Source organism: Azolla caroliniana, unplaced genomic scaffold (genome assembly GCF_043228905.1).
Source record: "Azolla caroliniana isolate FFs.n. ecotype wild unplaced genomic scaffold, voAzoCaro1.0.p SCAF_8, whole genome shotgun sequence".
Taxonomy (NCBI): Eukaryota; Viridiplantae; Streptophyta; class Polypodiopsida; order Salviniales; family Salviniaceae; genus Azolla; species Azolla caroliniana.
Window position 1 is genome coordinate 7,218,266 of NW_028230443.1, and position 19,450 is coordinate 7,237,715.

Here is a 19,450-nt window from a genome sequence, read left to right on the forward strand (position 1 = left end):
ATGGATACTTGGTGTCACTACTCAAGCAAACCCGGACAATCGCCAGTCTTCTGGGATATTCTGCATTAACATTTCTGCCTTATAGGCCTTCAAGTAGTTTGTAACGTCCCTTCCTTTAAATCGGCCTAATGTGCCGACTATTGTTTCAATGGCTTTGACGAGCCCCACCGAGCTCTCTCGGGCATTCACGAGGCGATCCACAGCAGCCACCATTTCCTCTGCGAGCTCACCTCCCCTCATCGTTAACTCCCTTGCCACCCTTTCATGTCGAGTTCACCAAGGATGTCGCTGAAATCCGTGGCTTGTGGGTCGGCTTAGGCGGGACCACCAGGGTCTCAGACCAAGGAGCTTAAGAATGAGTGGCGATTGAGTTTGCAGCGACCGATCCGACCTAGTTACCGGAGTCCATTTATTGAGCACATAGGTTCATGGAACCATATCTATTGAGATATCAAGCTCAACTAAGTTTAGCCATTTAGTTAACCACATAACTTAGTAGTTACCTAGATAGAATCTACTTAGTGTGTTGACCTTTTAAACTCTTAAATAGGATCTTGTACTTGTACATAAGTGGAGATGCATTCTAGATCCCATTGCGCCTGTTTCCTGTTGTGATGGTGCATCATCGCGTGTCATCCTCGTTTGACAGTTCATGGGCCGTGTTGCCACCAAGAAAGGTCCCGACCACTCCCTATCCAACTGTCGGCATACCCTCTCAACTCCCGACCAGTCCTCGATGAGGCCATTCGATCCGTTGTCGTCGTCAAGCTCGAGCCCGATGACCATCCGCTCCATCTGGTCGATCGACTTCACGAATAACTGGATCTTGTCCACCCCCACCAGTCTTTGTTCCCGTTCCACGAGCGGAGCAAAGAACTACTCGAACTCTGGGAATGCCTTCGTTGTGCCCTGATGGGTCTTCGTCAATGCCACCCACTGGTCGAAGTTGTGTCGGCCCCGTCCTTTTGACCTCCCGCCTCTGTATGCATCCAACAGTGCCTCTTCAAAGGCCTCCCACGAACTATGAGCTTCTCAGAGCTCTTTTACCTCCGCATGCATCCAGACAACTACCACCCAACAAAAAAACTCCAACCTCAACGCCTCATCTATATTTCGCACCGCCATTTCCGTGTTGTAGGCTTCCAAATAGAATGGTACTTTGTCCTTGTTGAATCGGCCGACTCGATGGAACACACTCTCGATAGTTTGTTGCACCGCTTCCCGTCTCATCGTCGCTTGTCCGAACTCCATCACTACCTTTGCCATTATCTCCACGAAGTCGTCATCTTCCATCTCCATCCTCCCTTGCCACCCTTTCACATCGGGTTCCCCAAAGATGTCGCGGAAATCCGCGTCTACGTGTAGGATCCGGGGCGGGACCACCGGGGTCTTGGACCAGGGAGAGACCGATGAGGAGGGACCGAGCTTCACCGATACCATTCACTCCAGCTAAGACACCGACCAAAGCGTTTTCGGAAACGAGCTGGAGGCAAACGAATGAGAGAGAGAGAGAGAGAGAGAGAGAGAGAGAGACCCACACATACACACACACTCTCTCTCTGAACACACACTTGTTCACAGAAAACCAAAACAAAGAGCACATCCGACAGAGAGAGAGAGAGAGAGAGAAAGTTATGCACAACTCAGATATATACATGAGCAGTAGATTACATCTCCAGCCTTGAGCCGGACCAAACGGATTAGATATAAGGGGTTTCTACAGGCAAGCCTCCAGTCAGGGAGCTCACGATGCTCGCCGCCGCAAGTGGAGGCCTTGCACAGATGACACACAGTAGAAACCAAAACCCTCAAAGCATACGAGCTCGAGCAGGACTAAACCCTAAACACCAAAACGCACTTGACACAAACAAAATGGGACCCCTAAATTGAGAAAGAGAGAGAGAAGAAAACACCAAAAATGGGGAACCCCCCCCAAACCCTAGTAGACCAACGGTAAGCTAAACAGTAGAGAACAAATAGATGGAGAGAAAAGAAAACCAAAATCGGGGAACCAGAAACCAAAACTGGGGAACCCCTTTACAAGAGACCCCCCCTTCCTTTTATAGATCAAGATGGGACATACATTACAAGTTGGTCAAATATTCCCCTTTTCGAGGAGATATTTGCCTCGATATCCAGAGGGGCGATGGGAGAAATACATTTAATCCCCCTCACTTTCACACTCCCCCACTACCCTATACGTGTGCATGTGGAGCACTATACACATCACACTTATTTCACTCATTAATTCTTATCGACACCCTTTTCACCCTTCACTTTTCCCTTTTTATTTCTATATACATTTCGTAATGTACAGGTACACATATTGCACATCACCGACTTTGCCCGTTCCACCCGGGCTTCTCACTGTTGCTGGAAATCTTCACAACGACGAAGCTGGAACTAGTAGAGCTGGCAATAGTATAGAAAGAAGCTCTAAGAGAACAACCGGTTGCAAGTAAAGCACCAGAAAAAGATCAAGAATGGGAAAAAGAATTTGAAGCATTGAAAGATGAATTGGTTGCACAAGCAGCATTGAAGGAAAATGAAAAGCAATTAAGAAAGGGCACCGAAGATGAAAAATGGAGGATGGAAGAAGGACTCTCGCGAATGCAAAGTAACATGGACCGGTTGAAAGAGGAGAAAGAGACGCTACAGCAAGACAAGGACAAGCTCCGAAGGATGGCGGAAATGGAAATCGTGCGGTTGAAAGAAGAGCTCCAACAACAAAAAGATCAGGACGATCGGTTGCGGGGACAAGCCAACTGACGCCTCAAAGAAAAAATAGAGGACTTTGAAAAGTTGTATCGGGAGCACAAAGAGCTCAAGAAAGAATATGACCGGCAACGTCACAAATTAAAGGATGCTCGCGTAGAAGTGAAGGAGAAGACAGAGGCCCTAGCGGTGCAGGAAAAGGTGCTGGCAGAAACAACAGCAAAGCTATTGGACAATGTGGTGAAGGAACAGATAGAGTTGTTGCTGGAGCATAACGAGGTCATGGAACGGTCGAAGGTTGTATTCAATAAAGTGCAGACGACCTACCAAACTCAACTCATGAATTATGAAGTTCAAGCCACAACAGCGGCAAACTTGATCAAACAGCTCAAACAGGAAAAACATGAAAAATAGGCCACGGAGGAGAAAGCACAAATGGGGATTAAAAGAATCTAGATGATTGTCGGAGCCCAGGGGGAATGAATGCGCGCGAAATTGGAAGAATGTTCCGCAACTATATGGGAGCACTGGTCCAAGGAGGTAGCCAAACTCCAAATCCTGAGAGCTGATGTAAAGAACCGAAAGAAATCTAGTGATAACTTCTACAAGATGGACGAGGAGAGTATTATCACCATTCAAGAGGAGTTATCAGAGGATATCTATGTGCTGGCCCAAATACAAATAGGTGGGGTTCAAAGGTTGCTCAAAGAATTTGAAGATGACCAACTGTCGGCCACACTTGAGTTGGAAGGCTATGAGGGAGAGAGAAATCGCAAAGCAGCAAAGCAGTGGAGCAAAGGGCAGAACAGATCAATAACAGTGATGAAAACCAACAACTGGAAATAGGGAGCTCAACACATGACCATCCGGAGACGCAAACGGAGCATCCGGAAACACAAGCGCAATAGTAGACAGCAAATGAAGATGAGCAGCCAGACCAGTCGAGTCTCGACCATGACATCCTGGATATACTCGAGGAAGAGTAGAGTTGACCCGTGGGTTCGACGTGCAATGCATTGTCCCACAGACGTGCCATGTGTTGGCCAAGGAAAAGAGTATGATCCGCAAGTGTGAACCGGAGGCCGTAAAATATATAATAGATAAACTATATTAGGAAGTGATGGATCCGGATGGATGTACCGATCCGGATTTGCACCATTTTGTAATCGGATAGCCGGTGAAGGCACCATTTTGTACATACCTATATAAAGGATTTGGATTGTATGTATTCAGAGGAAGTAATGACCGAGTAATATAATTATTGATTGTCTATCTTGTGTACTTGTCGTCTGTGCTTATATCTCTTAATCTTACGCATGTAATTCATTGTCGGATGTAATATATGTATTCCGGAAAGTAACCGATTAAGTTTCTAAGTGTAAAGAAGCGTTAATCCATCTCTCTGACCACACCTTTGGAGAAGTATTCCAAAAAGGGATGTCTTGTGTTTGTGGCTGAAGTCCGGCCCAAGATAAACAATCAAGCCCTATGCCACCCCGGGCCTATCTACTTGCACCCCTCATTTCCCCTTGTCGTAAAACTCCTTATTTCTCTCAAAGGGGAAATGTAGTGTCCCTTTGGTGCAAACACATGCCTTCATGTTGTGTTGTACATATGTTCCTTTTTGCCACCCTTTTAGCATGCATGTAGCCAAGCCAACCCAAATGGGTGTCTATGTATCAATTATAAATTGAGCAAGAAATAAGAAGCAAGCCAAGCTAGTTTGGATTCTCTTTATGTGCATTTCACAATATAATGGTCTATATTGCATTTAGGAGGTAAGTCTTTTGATAGTTCTTAGGGAAGAGAAGAGTCCCATCATTCAATATGTTACATATTTGAAGATCAAGGTCAAGAACAGAACAATACATTATAGAACTCGAAAAAATATTGTTTAGCGAGCAAGCTCAACATGGACCGGATCGGTTGAACAAGTCGAGAGCCGGATCGGATGAAGACCAATCGGTTAGGCCCTAATCGGTATCCAGAACAGAGAGCCAGATCGGAGGGAACCGGATCGGTGTCATACCGGTAGACCATTAGAGGCCTATGATCCTAGCCTAGTACATAGGCATATTTTTAGGGGTTAGTGTCAATCGTTAAGTACGAGCATTGAAGTAAATGTTAGTACTTCTATCAATCCTTTTAAGGACTTGTATAAATGTGCTCTCTGAGCACATTCGATGTACGGAGTGTTGAGTATTATTTTTGAAATAGAGTTTTCTGTGTTCTGCCCTCTCTGTCTCTGTCTCTCCCACGTACTCTCTATGTGTTTCAAGCTTTCCATTAAACCTTCGTTTGTGTCCTGTTGCTATCCAGTAGTAACTAGTTGTGTCTACAAGCTTTCGTACGTAATTCTTTTCATGGTATCAGAGCACGAGGGTTGAGAATCCTCTAATGCCGACACAAAGCGTAGGAAAGAAGGCACAAAAGTGGTGCCGACAGCAGTTCCGAACCCTCCACAAGCAGGGGGAGTCAAGGCAGCGCCAAAAATCGACAAGCAAAAGCCAACATGGAATGTTGTGGTACTGTGGCAAGAATAACCACAAGGAGAGTGAATGTTGGAAGAAGCGTGCTGATTCAGACAAATCCGGATATGACAAAGCTGAACACGGAAATCGGTAGTGGTCGCACTACGCCGAAGGATCAGAAGGATCCGGAACCGGATAAACCAGAAAGGAGCCAACCTTCATGATGAAACACAAGGCAAACTCGATGAAGAAGACCACCTCGTAGTCAGATGAGGTGTGGTACGTTGACCCCGGAGTGTCAAATCATATGACGAGTCATGGTTCTCATATCTAGAGAAACCGGAGCAACCAGGAGTGATCGAAACCGGAGACGACACTCCGCACCCAATCGAATATGTTGGTGAAGTCCCCCTCATCCATGTCAGACAGAAGGGGAAGCTCATGAATGTGTTGCACATCCCGACAATAACAAAGAACCTGGTGTCAGTCAGCCAGATCGTCGTCCAGGGAATGCAAGTTTGATTCACCCACCTCGGGTACTTCATTGAGGAAGAGGGACAAATTATTGCGCAAGGGCACTAGGATGGGAGGATGTTCATCCTCGACACCAACGATGTTGGCACTGCATTGTTTACGAAAGGACAAAAACTCGAGTCGAATATCGACTTATGGCACAAGGGCCACGTCAACTACTAGAGGCTTTAGTATCTACAGTCAAAACAAGTAGTGTTCGACTTGCCGAAATTTAGTGGCCGGAAGGCCCAATTTTGTGAAGTCTGCCAACTTGGGAAGCAACATTAACTTCCATTCCCCAACGAGCGAAACCGGAGCGGAACAACCTCGACTTGATACATTAGGATGTTTGGGGACCGGTAGAGAATGTGAGTCTTGTCGGGAGTCAATACCTCGTCTCCTTCATTGACGACTACAGTCGGCACACATGGATCTACCTCATCGAGAAGAAAAGCAAAGTCTTGTCGAAAGGGAAACAAAGAGGAAGATAAAGTGCCTACGGTCGAATGGCGGAAAAGAGTACTTTTCCGGCCAATTCAAATGTTATTTGCAGCATATGAGAATTTGGAGAGAATTCAGCTGCAAATATACGCCGGAGCAAAATGGTGTACCTTAGAGGAAGAAACGGTCAATTGTGGAGGCGGCAAGGATAATGTTGGAGGAGAAGAGCATGCCCAAATTCTACTGGGCCAAAGCAGTCTGAACTGCGGTCTACATCCAAAATCGGATCGGAGAGAAGGTGTCAACACACGAGCTGTATTTCGAGTGGAAGCTGAACTTACGACACCTGAGAGTATTCAGCAGTATAGCCTATGTGCATGTGCCTGATGAGAAGAGGAGGAAGTTTGACCCAAAGTCGGAGAAGTGTATTTTAATCGGCTACTCACATGAGCAGAAGGGGTATAAGTGCTATAACCCCCGAACAAAAGAAGTCTAAGTGAGCCGAGATGTCGAATTCGATGAGTTGGCATCATGGTACTCTTTACCAACTCCAACTCCCAACAACTCTGACCACCTGATCACTGAGGATGAGGCCAGTGAACCCGACATGATTTGGAAACAAGAAGATGAAGAAGACCTCGGTACTCTAGAAGAGATTCCGATCTCATTCCAGCTTAGTGGGCCGAATGAGAGTCAGATTGACCAATCGAATGAAGAGCCGACAAGTGGTGAGAACTCGTTCGTGCATTCCCCGCGCAAGGAACCGAGGAGACGGCTCACACACCAGGAAAAAGGGAAGAAGAAGATGCCGGAATACGGCACCGACAAGGAAGAGTCGGATCGGAGCGAATCCGACTTTGGAAAGAACGAAGACAGATATTCGAAAAAGAAGTCTGAGTCAGCCAAGAGGGCCCTCAAATCGGCAAACCAGAAGCTACGCCGATCTACCCGCCAGAAGAACCTTGTGAGCCAAGAGATACGTAGAAGCGGCGAAAGACGTGAATTAGCGTGCCACTATGGAGGAAGAAATGCGGGTACTCGATGCCAACAATACTTGGGACATGGTTCACTCTCCCTGACACTACAAACCAATCGGTTGCAAATGGATATACAAGGTAAAGTATAATGTTGATGGTTTGGTCAACCGGTACAAGGCCCGATTAGTGGCCAAGGGATATGCACAGACCCACAAAATCGATTACGACGAGACCTTCGCACCAGTAGCGAAGATGACAACGGTTCGTGTGGTACTGGCAGTCACAGCGGTGAGGGGGTGGCATCTCCACCAAATGGATATGAAGAATGTGTTTCTTCAAGGAGATTTTGAAGAACAAGTGTATATGATCCAATCCCCCGGATTTCAGTCGGAGATGAACAAGTCGGCAGTGTACCGACTCAAGAAGTCGCTTTACGGCTTGAAGCAAGCCCCCCGTGCTTGGAACTCGAAGATTACGCACTGGTTGGGTAAGACGGGGTTTGTGGCTTCCAAGTCCAACTCTTCACTATTCATCTGGAACGGTCCAAAAGGTCCGGTGTGTATCTTACTCTACGTCAACGACTTTGTCGTCACCGGACCCAACCTTGCTGAAATCGGCAGTGTCAAGTCCAACTATCAAGAGGATTTGAGATGAAGGACTTGGAGGACCTTCACTACTTCCTCGAGATCGAAGTGATCCACACCCCGACGCCATATTGTTGTCTCAACAACACTATGTTTTGAATATGTTATTCAAGTTCGGCATGACAGATTGCCGACCGGTCTCAACACCCCTTGATCGGAATTTGAAGCTATGTCCCAACTCCGGAACGGCCTGCAACGAGAAACGGTTCCGACAAATTGTCAGAAGCCTCATATACCAAACCATCAACCGAACCGGCATTGGCTATCCAGTCAGGGTGATCAATCAATTTATGCAACAACCGACCGTCGAGCACCTTCAGTGCGCACATCGACTACTGCGATACATGACCAACACTAAGGACCGGGGATTGTTGTACCAACACGGTGTAACCGAACAATTAGTCGGTTATATTGATGCCGATTGGGCCACTGATGCGTCGGATCATCGATCAACATCCGACTTTATGTTTTTTCTCGGTAGCACGGTTGTTGCATGGAGCAAGAAGAAGTAGCCGATAATGGCTCTGTCGAGCACTGAGGGTGAGTACCAAGGAGCTATCGTTGCGAACTATGAAGCCATATGGCTTCGGCGGCTGCTACAAGACCTACAAATCGAAGTACCGACTCCGATCCCGATCTACTGCAACAACATCAATAGCATACAACTTGCCAAGAACCCTGTGTTCCATGCTCACACAAAGCACATCGAGGTGCATTATCACTTTGTGTGCGAGCGAGTCCTAAGCGGTGAAGTCAAACTCCTATATGTTCAAACCAATCGGCAAGTTGCTGACATCTTCACCAAGCCACTCGAATCGACAAGTTGCATCACTTTTCGGAGATGCATAGGCTATGAAATCTTGACGTGCTACACTTGAGGGGAGAACCAGAATAGGAACCAGGAGAATGGGTAAAGGCACAGTCGAAGAGAAGGAGACCAAAACTGAAACATGGGGAGACAAGGAGAAAAAGGAAGCCGAGTTGACTGAAGAAGTCGGCACATCCGATGAAGTCAGAACAAGCAGCAGCAAGGGGGCAAAGTCAAGAAGGTCAGAGCTGACTAGAAGATGAAGGCCAAGACCTAGACATGGTCTGATGTGGTGAAGGGCCTGAAGGATGAAGACAAATTGGAGACAGCCAATTCAGACATGAGCGGGAATGAATCGGAGGCAGTCGATTCTGTTGAACAGTTCGATTCGGAAGAGCCGAATCACTTGAAGGCCAAATGGACGAGAAAGCAATGAAAGTTGAGGCCGACATGGAGGAGCCGACGGGTCGAGAACCGCCGAAGTCACAATAGTGAGGAAGTTGAGATGGGCCTTATGAGCAAACAAGCCGATCGAGAAGGTCGAGGTGTGCAGAATTGGACGAGTTGTGGAAAGCGGGACCGAAGGGGTCGAGGTGCGCAAGCAAGGCGTGAAGATGCCAGGAGAAGTCGGAGAGGCAAGGACCGGCAGATACTGACATGACGAGTCGACCTCAAGTTGAGCTTGAGGGGAGTGTTGAGTGGACAAGCTCAACATGGGCCGGATCGGCTGAACAAGCCGATAGCCAGATTGGATGAAGACCGATCGATCGGCTAAGCCTAGATCAGCTCGAAGAGCTGGATCAGTGTCCAGAATGGAGAGCTGGATCGGTGTCATATTGGTACACTATTAGAGGCCTATGATCCTAGTCTAGTACATAGCCATATTTTTAGGGGCTAGTGGTAGTCCCTCAATACGAGCATTGAAGTACTTGTTAGTCCTTTTAAGAACTTGTATAAAAGTGCTCTCTGAGCACATTCTATGTATAGAGTGTTGAGTATTATTTTTGAAATAGAGTTTTCGACGTTCTGCTCTCTCTGTCTTTGTCTCTCTAGCGTACTCTCCGTGTGTTTCAGGCTTTCCATTAAACCTTTGTCTGTGTTCTATTGTTGTCCGGTAGTAATTGGTCATGCCTGCAAACTTCCACATGTAACTCTTTTCAAATATGCATTCGGACAAGCAGAGACAAATGATTTAGATTATTTTTTAAAAGATTCATCTTGGTATTAATGGAAAGATGTTGAAAGGCTACAAAGAACTTTTATAAGAAAACATAACCATCATACCCTCATCAACCAACATGTCAAATAGGAAAAGCCCTCACGCAACTAGCTTAGCAACTACACTTACACATCTAAAATCGGGGTCCTTCCAAGACAGGGGGCAGAAAAAGCCATCTTGGTGTAGCATATCTCCATTTTATTCTTTCCCCAAAAGAGGTGAAGATCTCTATCTTTTTCCACATTTCTCGAAAATGTTGTTGCTTACGAAACACAACATCAAGCTCACCACTTATTACCTCATATGACCTCTTAGAGTATGCAGAAGCATCAATTGTATCTCCTTGACTAACTCAAACATATTCTACTTTACTTTTTGAAATACACATTTACATTTTGCCTTCCACAATACCCAAATTACTAAAGAAGATATCGTAGACCAAACCTTTGTTGAATACAGGTATATAATGGCCGTATTCCCATTGTCCCATTTGGACAAACTAGGTTAGGACATGTTTGTAATATGCTCAAAGGGCATTTGCCTTGGTTCGGTAGTATATAACTGAACTTGTAACTAGTTTGTAGATGATGCTGATACCACCATTCTTTGTAACGTCTTGATTTGAATAATATAGTCACACCTTGTGTGCCTATCTGGATCTCACTCAAGGGCCTAAATTGGCAGGCAGACCCGACGTTGCACACTTGAGGAGCACATGGGGAAGCGACCGAAGAAGTGGTTTCATCATCCGGCAAAGTTTGTGCCAATCAAAACGGGAATTGACTAGTCAACCCCACACCCTTCGAAGATGTTGCGAGAATGACTTCCAGGGTCCTTCCGTCTTCACCAGAGCACGGCTCAGCGCACTCTGTCTTTCTTGTTAATCTTGTTAAGTTGTCTCGTAGTAAATTCTTTGTCTTGATGTTCATCACACTATAGTGTTGATTTGTTATCTGCTTACTGACGATCTCACCTCCAACAATCTTGTCCTCTACCAAACAACAGATTGTTGTAGTATAGGAGACATCCAATACATGCCACTCAAGAAAGAGGGGGGGGGGGGGGTTACATCATTTTAGGGCCACATTTGAGTATAACCTTTAGGTAGATAATAGTGTTTGTTGTCTCGTAATTGTTATCTTTACGTTTATTAGAGATCTTAGTATGAAAAGCGACAAGTTGGCATACACAAGCTAAACCTCATGACATCAACTCGAGGAGGGTTGATAACAATGATCATCTAGAAGGAGTAGATGTACATGGGATTATATTGTTGTATTATATCAACAAAGAGTGTAGTGCATGAGACTATTATTGGGAGGTGAGTTTCACATCTAATGTCCTAGTGATCTTACACTGAATGCTAAATTTTCATTTTCTATAGTATTTGAAACATAAGAATCAGATTCTAAATGAGAAGACATTATGGTGCTAGAACATGATACGACTCTTTATATTTTTATTTGCATTTTTGGTGCTACGCAAGGGTGCTTAGTTAGACCGAATCTCTTTGAGTTATGCATTGAAATTCGAACAATTTGTTGACAAGTTTGCGCGACAAGTGACTAAAGGCATTAAGGAGGTTGTCGATGGGAATGAAATCACCGTGAATTTGTTATACATATGAAGTTGCACGAAATCTTACGAGTGTCTTTTATACAAGCATGAACAACCCCAATAGGGTAATAGTGGCACTTTCATCAGGTACTCTTTCACTATGTGGTATACCGAGAAGTTATGTGACAAGTTACAACAACATATAAGCAAATTCCAACACATTTTGGGTACAATAAGGAGTGTTCCAAGTTTGCTTCGAGATCGGGAAATTGAATGAGTATACTTGTCGTTGCACAAAAGCTGTAAAATGGGGTTGATTGAATGCAGTTTGATTCAACATGGTCAGAGGGGGTGGATTCACATGCTAGATTGACAAGGTTGTTCGGGGTGGAGACTAACGATCGGCAACAAACCGAACAAAACTATGAAACCGCGGCTCAACAACTTAATGATTCAAACGATTTGGCTCAGTTTGGTTCAGGTTCAAATTTTTTAACTATTTGGTTTCGGTTATGTTTAAACGGTTTTAATGGTTTAGGGTGCTAGTTTATTATTATTTTAAACAACTTTTCATTTTTAAGCCATTCACACACCATATTGGCAAGGTTGTCTAGGGCGGAGACTAACGATCGGCAACAAACCGAACCCAACTATGAAACCGCCACTCAACACCTTAACGGTTCAAATGGTTTGGCTCGGTTTGGTTCAGGTTCAACTTTTTTTAACGGTTCGGTTTCAGTAAAAACGGTTTGATGGTTTAGGGTTGCCGGTTGATTTTTTTTTTAAAACAACTTTTCATTTTTAAGCCTAATTCTCACATTTTAGGAAAAATCTTATAAGTTTGAAAAAAATTACAAATTTCAAATAATGAAAAATTTTAAAAACTTAAAATTGAAATTTGAACATTTGAATACTGATCTAACATGAAATTTGAAACCGAACCACGAAACCGCGGTTTTAACAGTTTGGAGTTTTTGTAACGGTTCGGTTTAAACAATTCTGGTTTAAATGGTTTCGTTGTTCCATTTGGTTCGGTTCAAGTTTCGACTACATTCAAACGGTGTTGAAGCGCGTCAACATGGAGAACGCGAAGCCAGCATCGACTCTATGTTTGACATCGATCTGACTTATCGGACAGAGACTTCTCCATCAAAGGATGAAAGGTTTTGACACTCTCGAACCGAACCGAACCGAACCGAAACCATTGCCGATTGTTAGCGGAGACCCGAATGGAATGGCGGTAGCATGCAGTCGGAAACCAACCCCCGACGCGACGTTCTCTTGTGAAGTTTTTAGGAAAAGAAAGAAAAAGGGAAAACATGTGGTCAAGAAAATAAAGTATGTACATACATAAAAAGAAGAGAGAGGAGGGTGTTGTGGCTGTCAAGATTCGAACCTTAGACCTTCTCTTCTTCTCCAATGGTTCTCTTCTCTCATTGATGATGATGATGATGATGATGATGATGGCTATGGCTCTTACCACTTCTGGGTGAGAAAAAACAACAGACACAAGAAATCTCTGCTCCGAGAGATTTCTCACCATTCCTGTCTTCTTAATTCAGCTTTTATCATTCTCTGCTCTCCCCCCCCCCCCCCCCCCTGCCTCCATCTGCATCCCTCGTTGATTCCTTATCTCTTCCCAGCTCAGTCAAATTCTCAGGCTTCCCTTTCATATCGAACCTGCTCTGCTTTTTGCTCACTTCTGATGAGGCTCTCGTTTATGTTGCCCCTTCTGTTTCACGGCGTTTAGTTTTTCTTGCATTTTCCCTTGGTCTGCGCACAGATCCTTCCGTGAGAGCCGGCATTTTCCTGGTTCAAAGGTAAGACGGAATTATTTCAGATTGCTTTTACCACTGCCCGCCCAAATGGGCCTTTTGGGTAAATTCTCCTTGTTCGAAATCTCCAGAGTTTCATCGTCGTTAGTATTTAATTTCGTTTTCTTTCCGCATTGTAAATAGTTATTTCTGCTTGTATGAAATATTTAATGGTTTCGTTTTTCCTTTTTCCGAATGATCTCTGTGTTACATCTGAAATAGGTCTTCTGCGCCAAGTTTTCTTCCTTTCACAGGTTTCAGTTTATAGATCTCAAAATATTTTGACCTTTACTCATTTTTTGTTTCTATCACGGACCAAATCAAAAGGTTTTGGCTATTTGTTCTAGAAAGATAATTTAGGGTTTAATTTTCCAAGGTTCAGGGTTTCAGATTCATAAGTCTTAAATTTCGTCTCGTTTTCGCAGTTTGTCTATGTTTGGAAGATTTAGGGTTTCAGAATATATTGTGCATTTGTGGCTAATTTTCCTTGCTTAAGAGGTTTAGTCATAGGTCATATATTTTGAGTTTATCATTGCCTAACTAGATCTGTTTGACCTAGCTAAAAATTAAAGATTCAACGTTTGAAGGCGTACTTGGTTTTTCTGTTGCACAAAAAGTCACTTTTACCTTGTTTGAAGTCTTCATATTTTCAGAGCTATACATATGTCTTCCTTTTTAAATTATGCCAAGTTTGCAATCTTACACCAACTGAAAGATTTTGGGTTTCAGTTGCATAAAATCATTCACAGTTCTTAAAATTCGTCTTTGTTTGCCCTTTTTCCATTTTGGACGAGTTTCAGAGTCATAGGTCTATATTCTGTTTTATCAGACCAAATGTATTTTTGTTAAATTGGCCTTCATGGAAAGATTTAGGTCGTCAGATTCATGTGTGTTAATTTTTATTTATTGTTTGTCGATTTTGCAGCACACATAGTATTCTGGCCATACTTCCTTCTTGGAAGAATTTAGTGTTATCCAACTACTATTTTATTATATGAACTCTGGAAATAGCTTCGTAGCTTCAGAGTATTTACATGGCAACCATGGAGACTATTTCATGCCAAGGTGTTGATGATGATTCAGTGCAGAAAGATACAATGAACAGTTTCTCAACAATTAAGGATGATACTTTTGCACCAAAAGCTGAAGTAGGCCTGGCAGAGTATTCAGTAAAGTACATCTTGCAAGATGTTCCAGGCACTTCTGCAGAGAAAATGTCCATTTCAGCTGACACTCAATGCTCATTACTTGCTGCGGATGAAACCAAAATTTCTATTGCAGTAGATGCCACCCATAAGGATATGGAAGGTGTGAAAGATGACAGCCTTTCAGAGGATTATGTGAAGGAAATCTCACATTCCAAGAAAGTATCCATTTCAAATGAGAGTCTCTGCTCATCCCATGTTGATAATAGGACCCAACATTCTATTGTAGAAGATAGCATCGTAACTATGAAAGATGACAAAATTATAGCTAATGACATGGTAGAAATAAACGAGGGAGAAGTAATGAATGACCAATTTGATATAGATAAACAAGAGGAGGAAGTTACATGTACAAGTGAGGATGTAGATGCTAAACAGACATCTGATTCTGGTTCTCCTCTCGGTCAGTTGAATGTTCTGGCAGATTTGGAGCAAGTTTCTGACCCGTTATTTGATGGTACAAGCATCAAAATTTCTTCGGATGGAGAAGATTTCCATTCTAAATCAAGTCTTGAAAATGCGATGAGATTTGATGTCCATATAAAGGATGTGGAATATGCTATTGATAAAGAAGATGGAATGTGTGACATCAAGCTAAGCAAGAACATTGAGGATACCAAGACAAGTAAACCGTGTAGAATGGTGGATAATAAGGGTGAAAACGTTATTGTTGTTGAGCAAAATTCAGAGAAAAAATCAATTCACATAAACATGGAATTTAATAATATTTCTCCAGCAATTAATCCTGTGGAAACCTCACAATGTCTTGGCCCATGTACAGACAATGTACAAATAAAAAGCATTCTCACAGGCACAAGCAATGATACAGCACTAGAAATTCAAGCTTGCTTGAGAGAAGAAGAAATCAAAAGAAGTCAGCAGAAAACCAATGAAAATTCTAGCATCCTGAGAGCTGAAAATGATTTAAATGTAGAGGATTTGTGTACTCAATGCTCAGAGCCTAATCAATTGGATGGAAATGAGTTAAACAGACAGAATCTTGCATCTCCTGTGGGGAAATCATTGTCGGACAAACAGGACCAAAATTCTGATGCATGTGATGTAAGTGCACCTCAATCAGATGGAACGTTGCTGAAAGCGGAAGCAACTTTTGCATCGTGTTCAATGCAGGCCAGAGACACTCCAATAGGGGTAGAGAACGATGTGCCAATCAATAAGTATTGTAATTCTGTGTACTCAGAGTCTAATCAATGTAATAGAGATGGATCTCACATTCAGAAGATTTATTCTCTATCTGAGGAGAATCCACTTTCAAATCAGCAGCAACAATCTAATGCGAATGTAACTTTTACATTACCTTCAATTGAGGCTGGAGATAATCTGATAGGGGTAGAGAACGATGTGCAAATTGATAAGACTTGTCATGTTATGTACTCAGAGTGTAATCAACGTAATAGAGATGAAGCTCCCAAAGAGGAAATGTCTTCTCCACCTGAGGGTAACCCGCTTTCAAAACAGCAAAAAGAATCTGATGTAGATGTTGAAACAGTTCTTCTAGGTGTTACCACGGAGACAAAGCAGCAGGATGCCTCAATGGAAGAGGCAATGCATATGAAGAATTCATCAGACCTTATAGTTAGGTCTGAAGATGAAGTTGCAATGCTACCGACTACAATTTTTCTCGTGAATGAGAATAATGAGCATTTCCTATCTTATAGTCCTAATGTCATACAAAATGTGGATGCAAAGGATTTTCCAGAACATGAAATAGATGTGGACAAATACTCCACAGTCAAGAAGCCCCTCTCTAACGATGTTGCTGACATCGATTCTGAAAAGCCCAACATTGACAATGGGGAACAAACAAAAGTTGAGAATGATGATCATGTTATGAAATATAAGCAAATTGTGGAGTCTCTCTCTTGTAATACAGCTGACATTGCTTCTCAAAAGCATGGCAATGATGATGAGGAAAAACCAAAAGGTGAGAGTGATCTTTATGAAATGGAATCTAAGCAATACCCTGGAGATAAGATTTATAATAAAACTGAAGGTGAAGAGTTCTTTTATGAGGCAGAAGAGGATAACTCAGTTGAAAGGAAAGCAGAGCCTTGCAATGAGATGGAAGCTTTTAGAATTGGTGATCTTGTGTGGGCTAAAGTAAAGTCCCATCCTTGGTGGCCAGCACAACTTTTTGATCCCTCCAGAGCATCAAAATCTGCTATGAAAGTGCGAAAAGGTGGAAGACTTTTGGTAGCATTTTTTGGTGATTGCACCTTTGCTTGGCTGGCAGAGTCACAAATGATACCGTTCAGATCAAATTTTGAAGAAAAGGTGAAGCAAACAACAATGAAGAGCTTTTGTAAAGCTGTAGGTGAAGCACTCGAGGAAGTCTGTCGACGTTCAGCACTTGCCTTGGCTTCCAAATGCTACGTAAGGATTCCATACAGCAGAAGCACTTTTCCAGATGCAAATGCAGGTATTCAAAAAGCTCTAAGAATTCAAAGTCATCTTGATGTTTCATCACATGTACATATGTTTAAGCCAGTGAAGACATTGGAGTATTTGAAGAGTGTTGCTTGCTCTCCCTTTGGTGCGTCGAATTCTGCTTTGGAAGTAGCAGAGTTGTGTGGTCATGTCTATGGATTCCGTACTTTCATGGTACCCTCTGAACATGAGCTTGATGGTGAACTATTGCTGGATTCATTGTCTGGGGGGGAAAGCCATGAATCAAATCGGAAGAGGAGATATTCCTCATTGGTATCTCCTGGAGATACCAATGGTGGGAGTTGTGAAACTGATGCAGAACAATTTCCATCATGTCATGGTTTTGAAGTAATTAAAAAGTTCAAAAGTGTGGAACCACCAGAGTTGAGAGATGCTGGTGTTATGGAGATTAAGGAAACAAAAGTAGATATTTCAAACAAGCTAAACAAAATTTCGAGGTTTGGTGATAGTATGAAAAAGGTTGCTGGTGACCTGACAGGTTCTCTTCCACTTGCAAAATGTGTGGGTAAGTCTTCAAGCAAGAGAATGAAATCAACCTCGAAGAAACATTTAGCTTGTGTGCCTTCTTCCAAGAATATAAGTCTTATGCAACTCTATGAGGGTTTAGATCTTTCTGCTAGGGATCCATTGAATTCTTCAGGCATGAGTCTAATCCAAGATAGAGTCATGGAAGCTTTTCTTCGATTTCGCAAAATAGTATTCAAGAAGAGTGCAGGGTATTCAGGTGAAAAAACAAAAAAATTAACCAAGCATCCAAAGCAAGGTCATGGAGTATCACCGAAAAACACCACAGCTTATCCCCATGTATCATATAGAAATGATGGAGCTTGTGTACAAGAGCTCACCATTGTCGCACGCAAAAGGAAATCTGAGATTGTGCAAGAGGATGTGAAAAAGAAAGCCAAAACAAGTCCGACTCCATTCTCTAGTGGAGAACATGATTTTGAATCATTTATCAATGCTGAAAACCCCATTGAACCTCGACGATTTGATAAAGACATAATAAAGTATTCTAGAAGGCCAGCTGCTCCTTCACCTGAGTTGAAGAGCTCTGGTCAGCTACATTATGATGAGAAATTATCATCCCGAATGCCACTAGGGCTTTTCATGAAGTTCCCGCAGGACTTCACATTGCCATCGGAATCTGAACTCAAAGACAAGTTTGTATCATTTGGACCACTTCAGACATCAGGAACAAGAATAGACACAGACTCGGCTTCTGTACAAGTGGCTTTTGAGCATGGAAGAGATGCGGAATTGGCTTGGAAGCATGCCAAGAAAAATCGTATGTTTGGGCAGGTGGATGTAAATTATCGGCTGCGGCATATATCACCAAAGTCTTCAAAGGCCGAAACAAAGATGGATATTTCTTCTTTCAACAGAGACAACCGTTTGAAAGTCGTGAAGCCAACATCACTTGTCTCTAAAGAGGTGATACAGTCCTCTTCTAAGCATTTGACCAATACCGAAGATTGTAAAAGAACATTGTTGCTTGCATATAAGGATAGCAATGATAGCATGCCAAATGAAGTCAGTAATGATGTGACAATGTTGCAAGAGCCAACCGGGGACATACAAGATCAAATGATGACACTCTTGCGACAAGTGAGCGTCATAGTAGGAGTACCTGATGCAACTTAAGGTTAAAAATAAGTTTACACCAATTCTTAACATCACTTGATGAGCTTAGGCACTAGCCACTGTTCTATTCAGCATTGGCTAGTACATGTATTGTCTTCTATATACCCAAACTTCTTTGTAATTATATATAATGTTTCTATTGTATCATTTCTGATTACCTATGCTGGTTTTCAGTTGCTCAAAAGTTATCATCTTAGTTTCATACCAAAATCTTATTTTTCCAAGTGACAGCATGCTGGTGATTTATTGAATGGATGGAGCTACTCAGGCATACTATGTTTTCTTCGGGTATGATGCATGCAAATGTTTTAATGCATTGTAAAGCTGCGATGAATGTTTACTGTCAGAGGAATACAATCCAATCATACATCTATTACAAATATATGTACAAATAGAACCTATATACTGCTGCATAGAAATATCTATGTTTCATTTCGACATTGGTTTTGAGGAATCCATAATTTAATATCCGTTCTTGTCAATATCTGGAATATTAATGTTGATAAATGTTTAATGAGCATGAAGCAATAAACATATCCATATTTGTCAATATCTGGAATATCAATGTTGATAAATATTTATGGCATGACCTAATAACCTTGAACCATGTCTGAAATTACTTCCTTTATTATTTTCATCAGGAAAACTTTGCCAGAACTGTTTATAGGAATTAAACTTTGCTATGAGTGAAGGCTATGTGGCTGATGGTTGATCATGTTCATTTAGTTCGTTTTTGTAGGTTTGTATTGGCCAAGGTATCAACAGACAAAATTATAGGTGGCAAGAAAAAACAAAATCCTCTCTTGTAGCAAGGGCATAGCTCTTTACTTACAGAGCGATCTTCAAAATACACGAAAAAACAAAACCCTCTCTTGTAGCAGGGCCCAGCTCTTTACTTACAGAGTGATCTTCAAAAAATACACGCCAGAATATGTAATAATGTGCCATGGTCCATCATGAACATACCCATTGCATC

The 19,450-nt window shown here is 42.6% G+C and overlaps 1 protein-coding gene across 1 annotated transcript; it reads left to right on the top strand.

The window, feature by feature from the left end:
• Positions 1 to 13,018: 13,018 nt before the first annotated feature.
• LOC147860941 (uncharacterized) lies at positions 13,019 to 18,696 on the top strand. Its single transcript, XM_087323291.1, has 2 exons — positions 13,019 to 13,165; positions 14,085 to 18,696. Exon 2 carries the CDS (start codon positions 14,194 to 14,196, stop codon positions 18,472 to 18,474), a length of 4,281 nt encoding a protein of 1,426 aa, XP_087179417.1. The 5' UTR covers positions 13,019 to 13,165; positions 14,085 to 14,193; the 3' UTR covers positions 18,475 to 18,696.
• Positions 18,697 to 19,450: the final 754 nt, after the last annotated feature.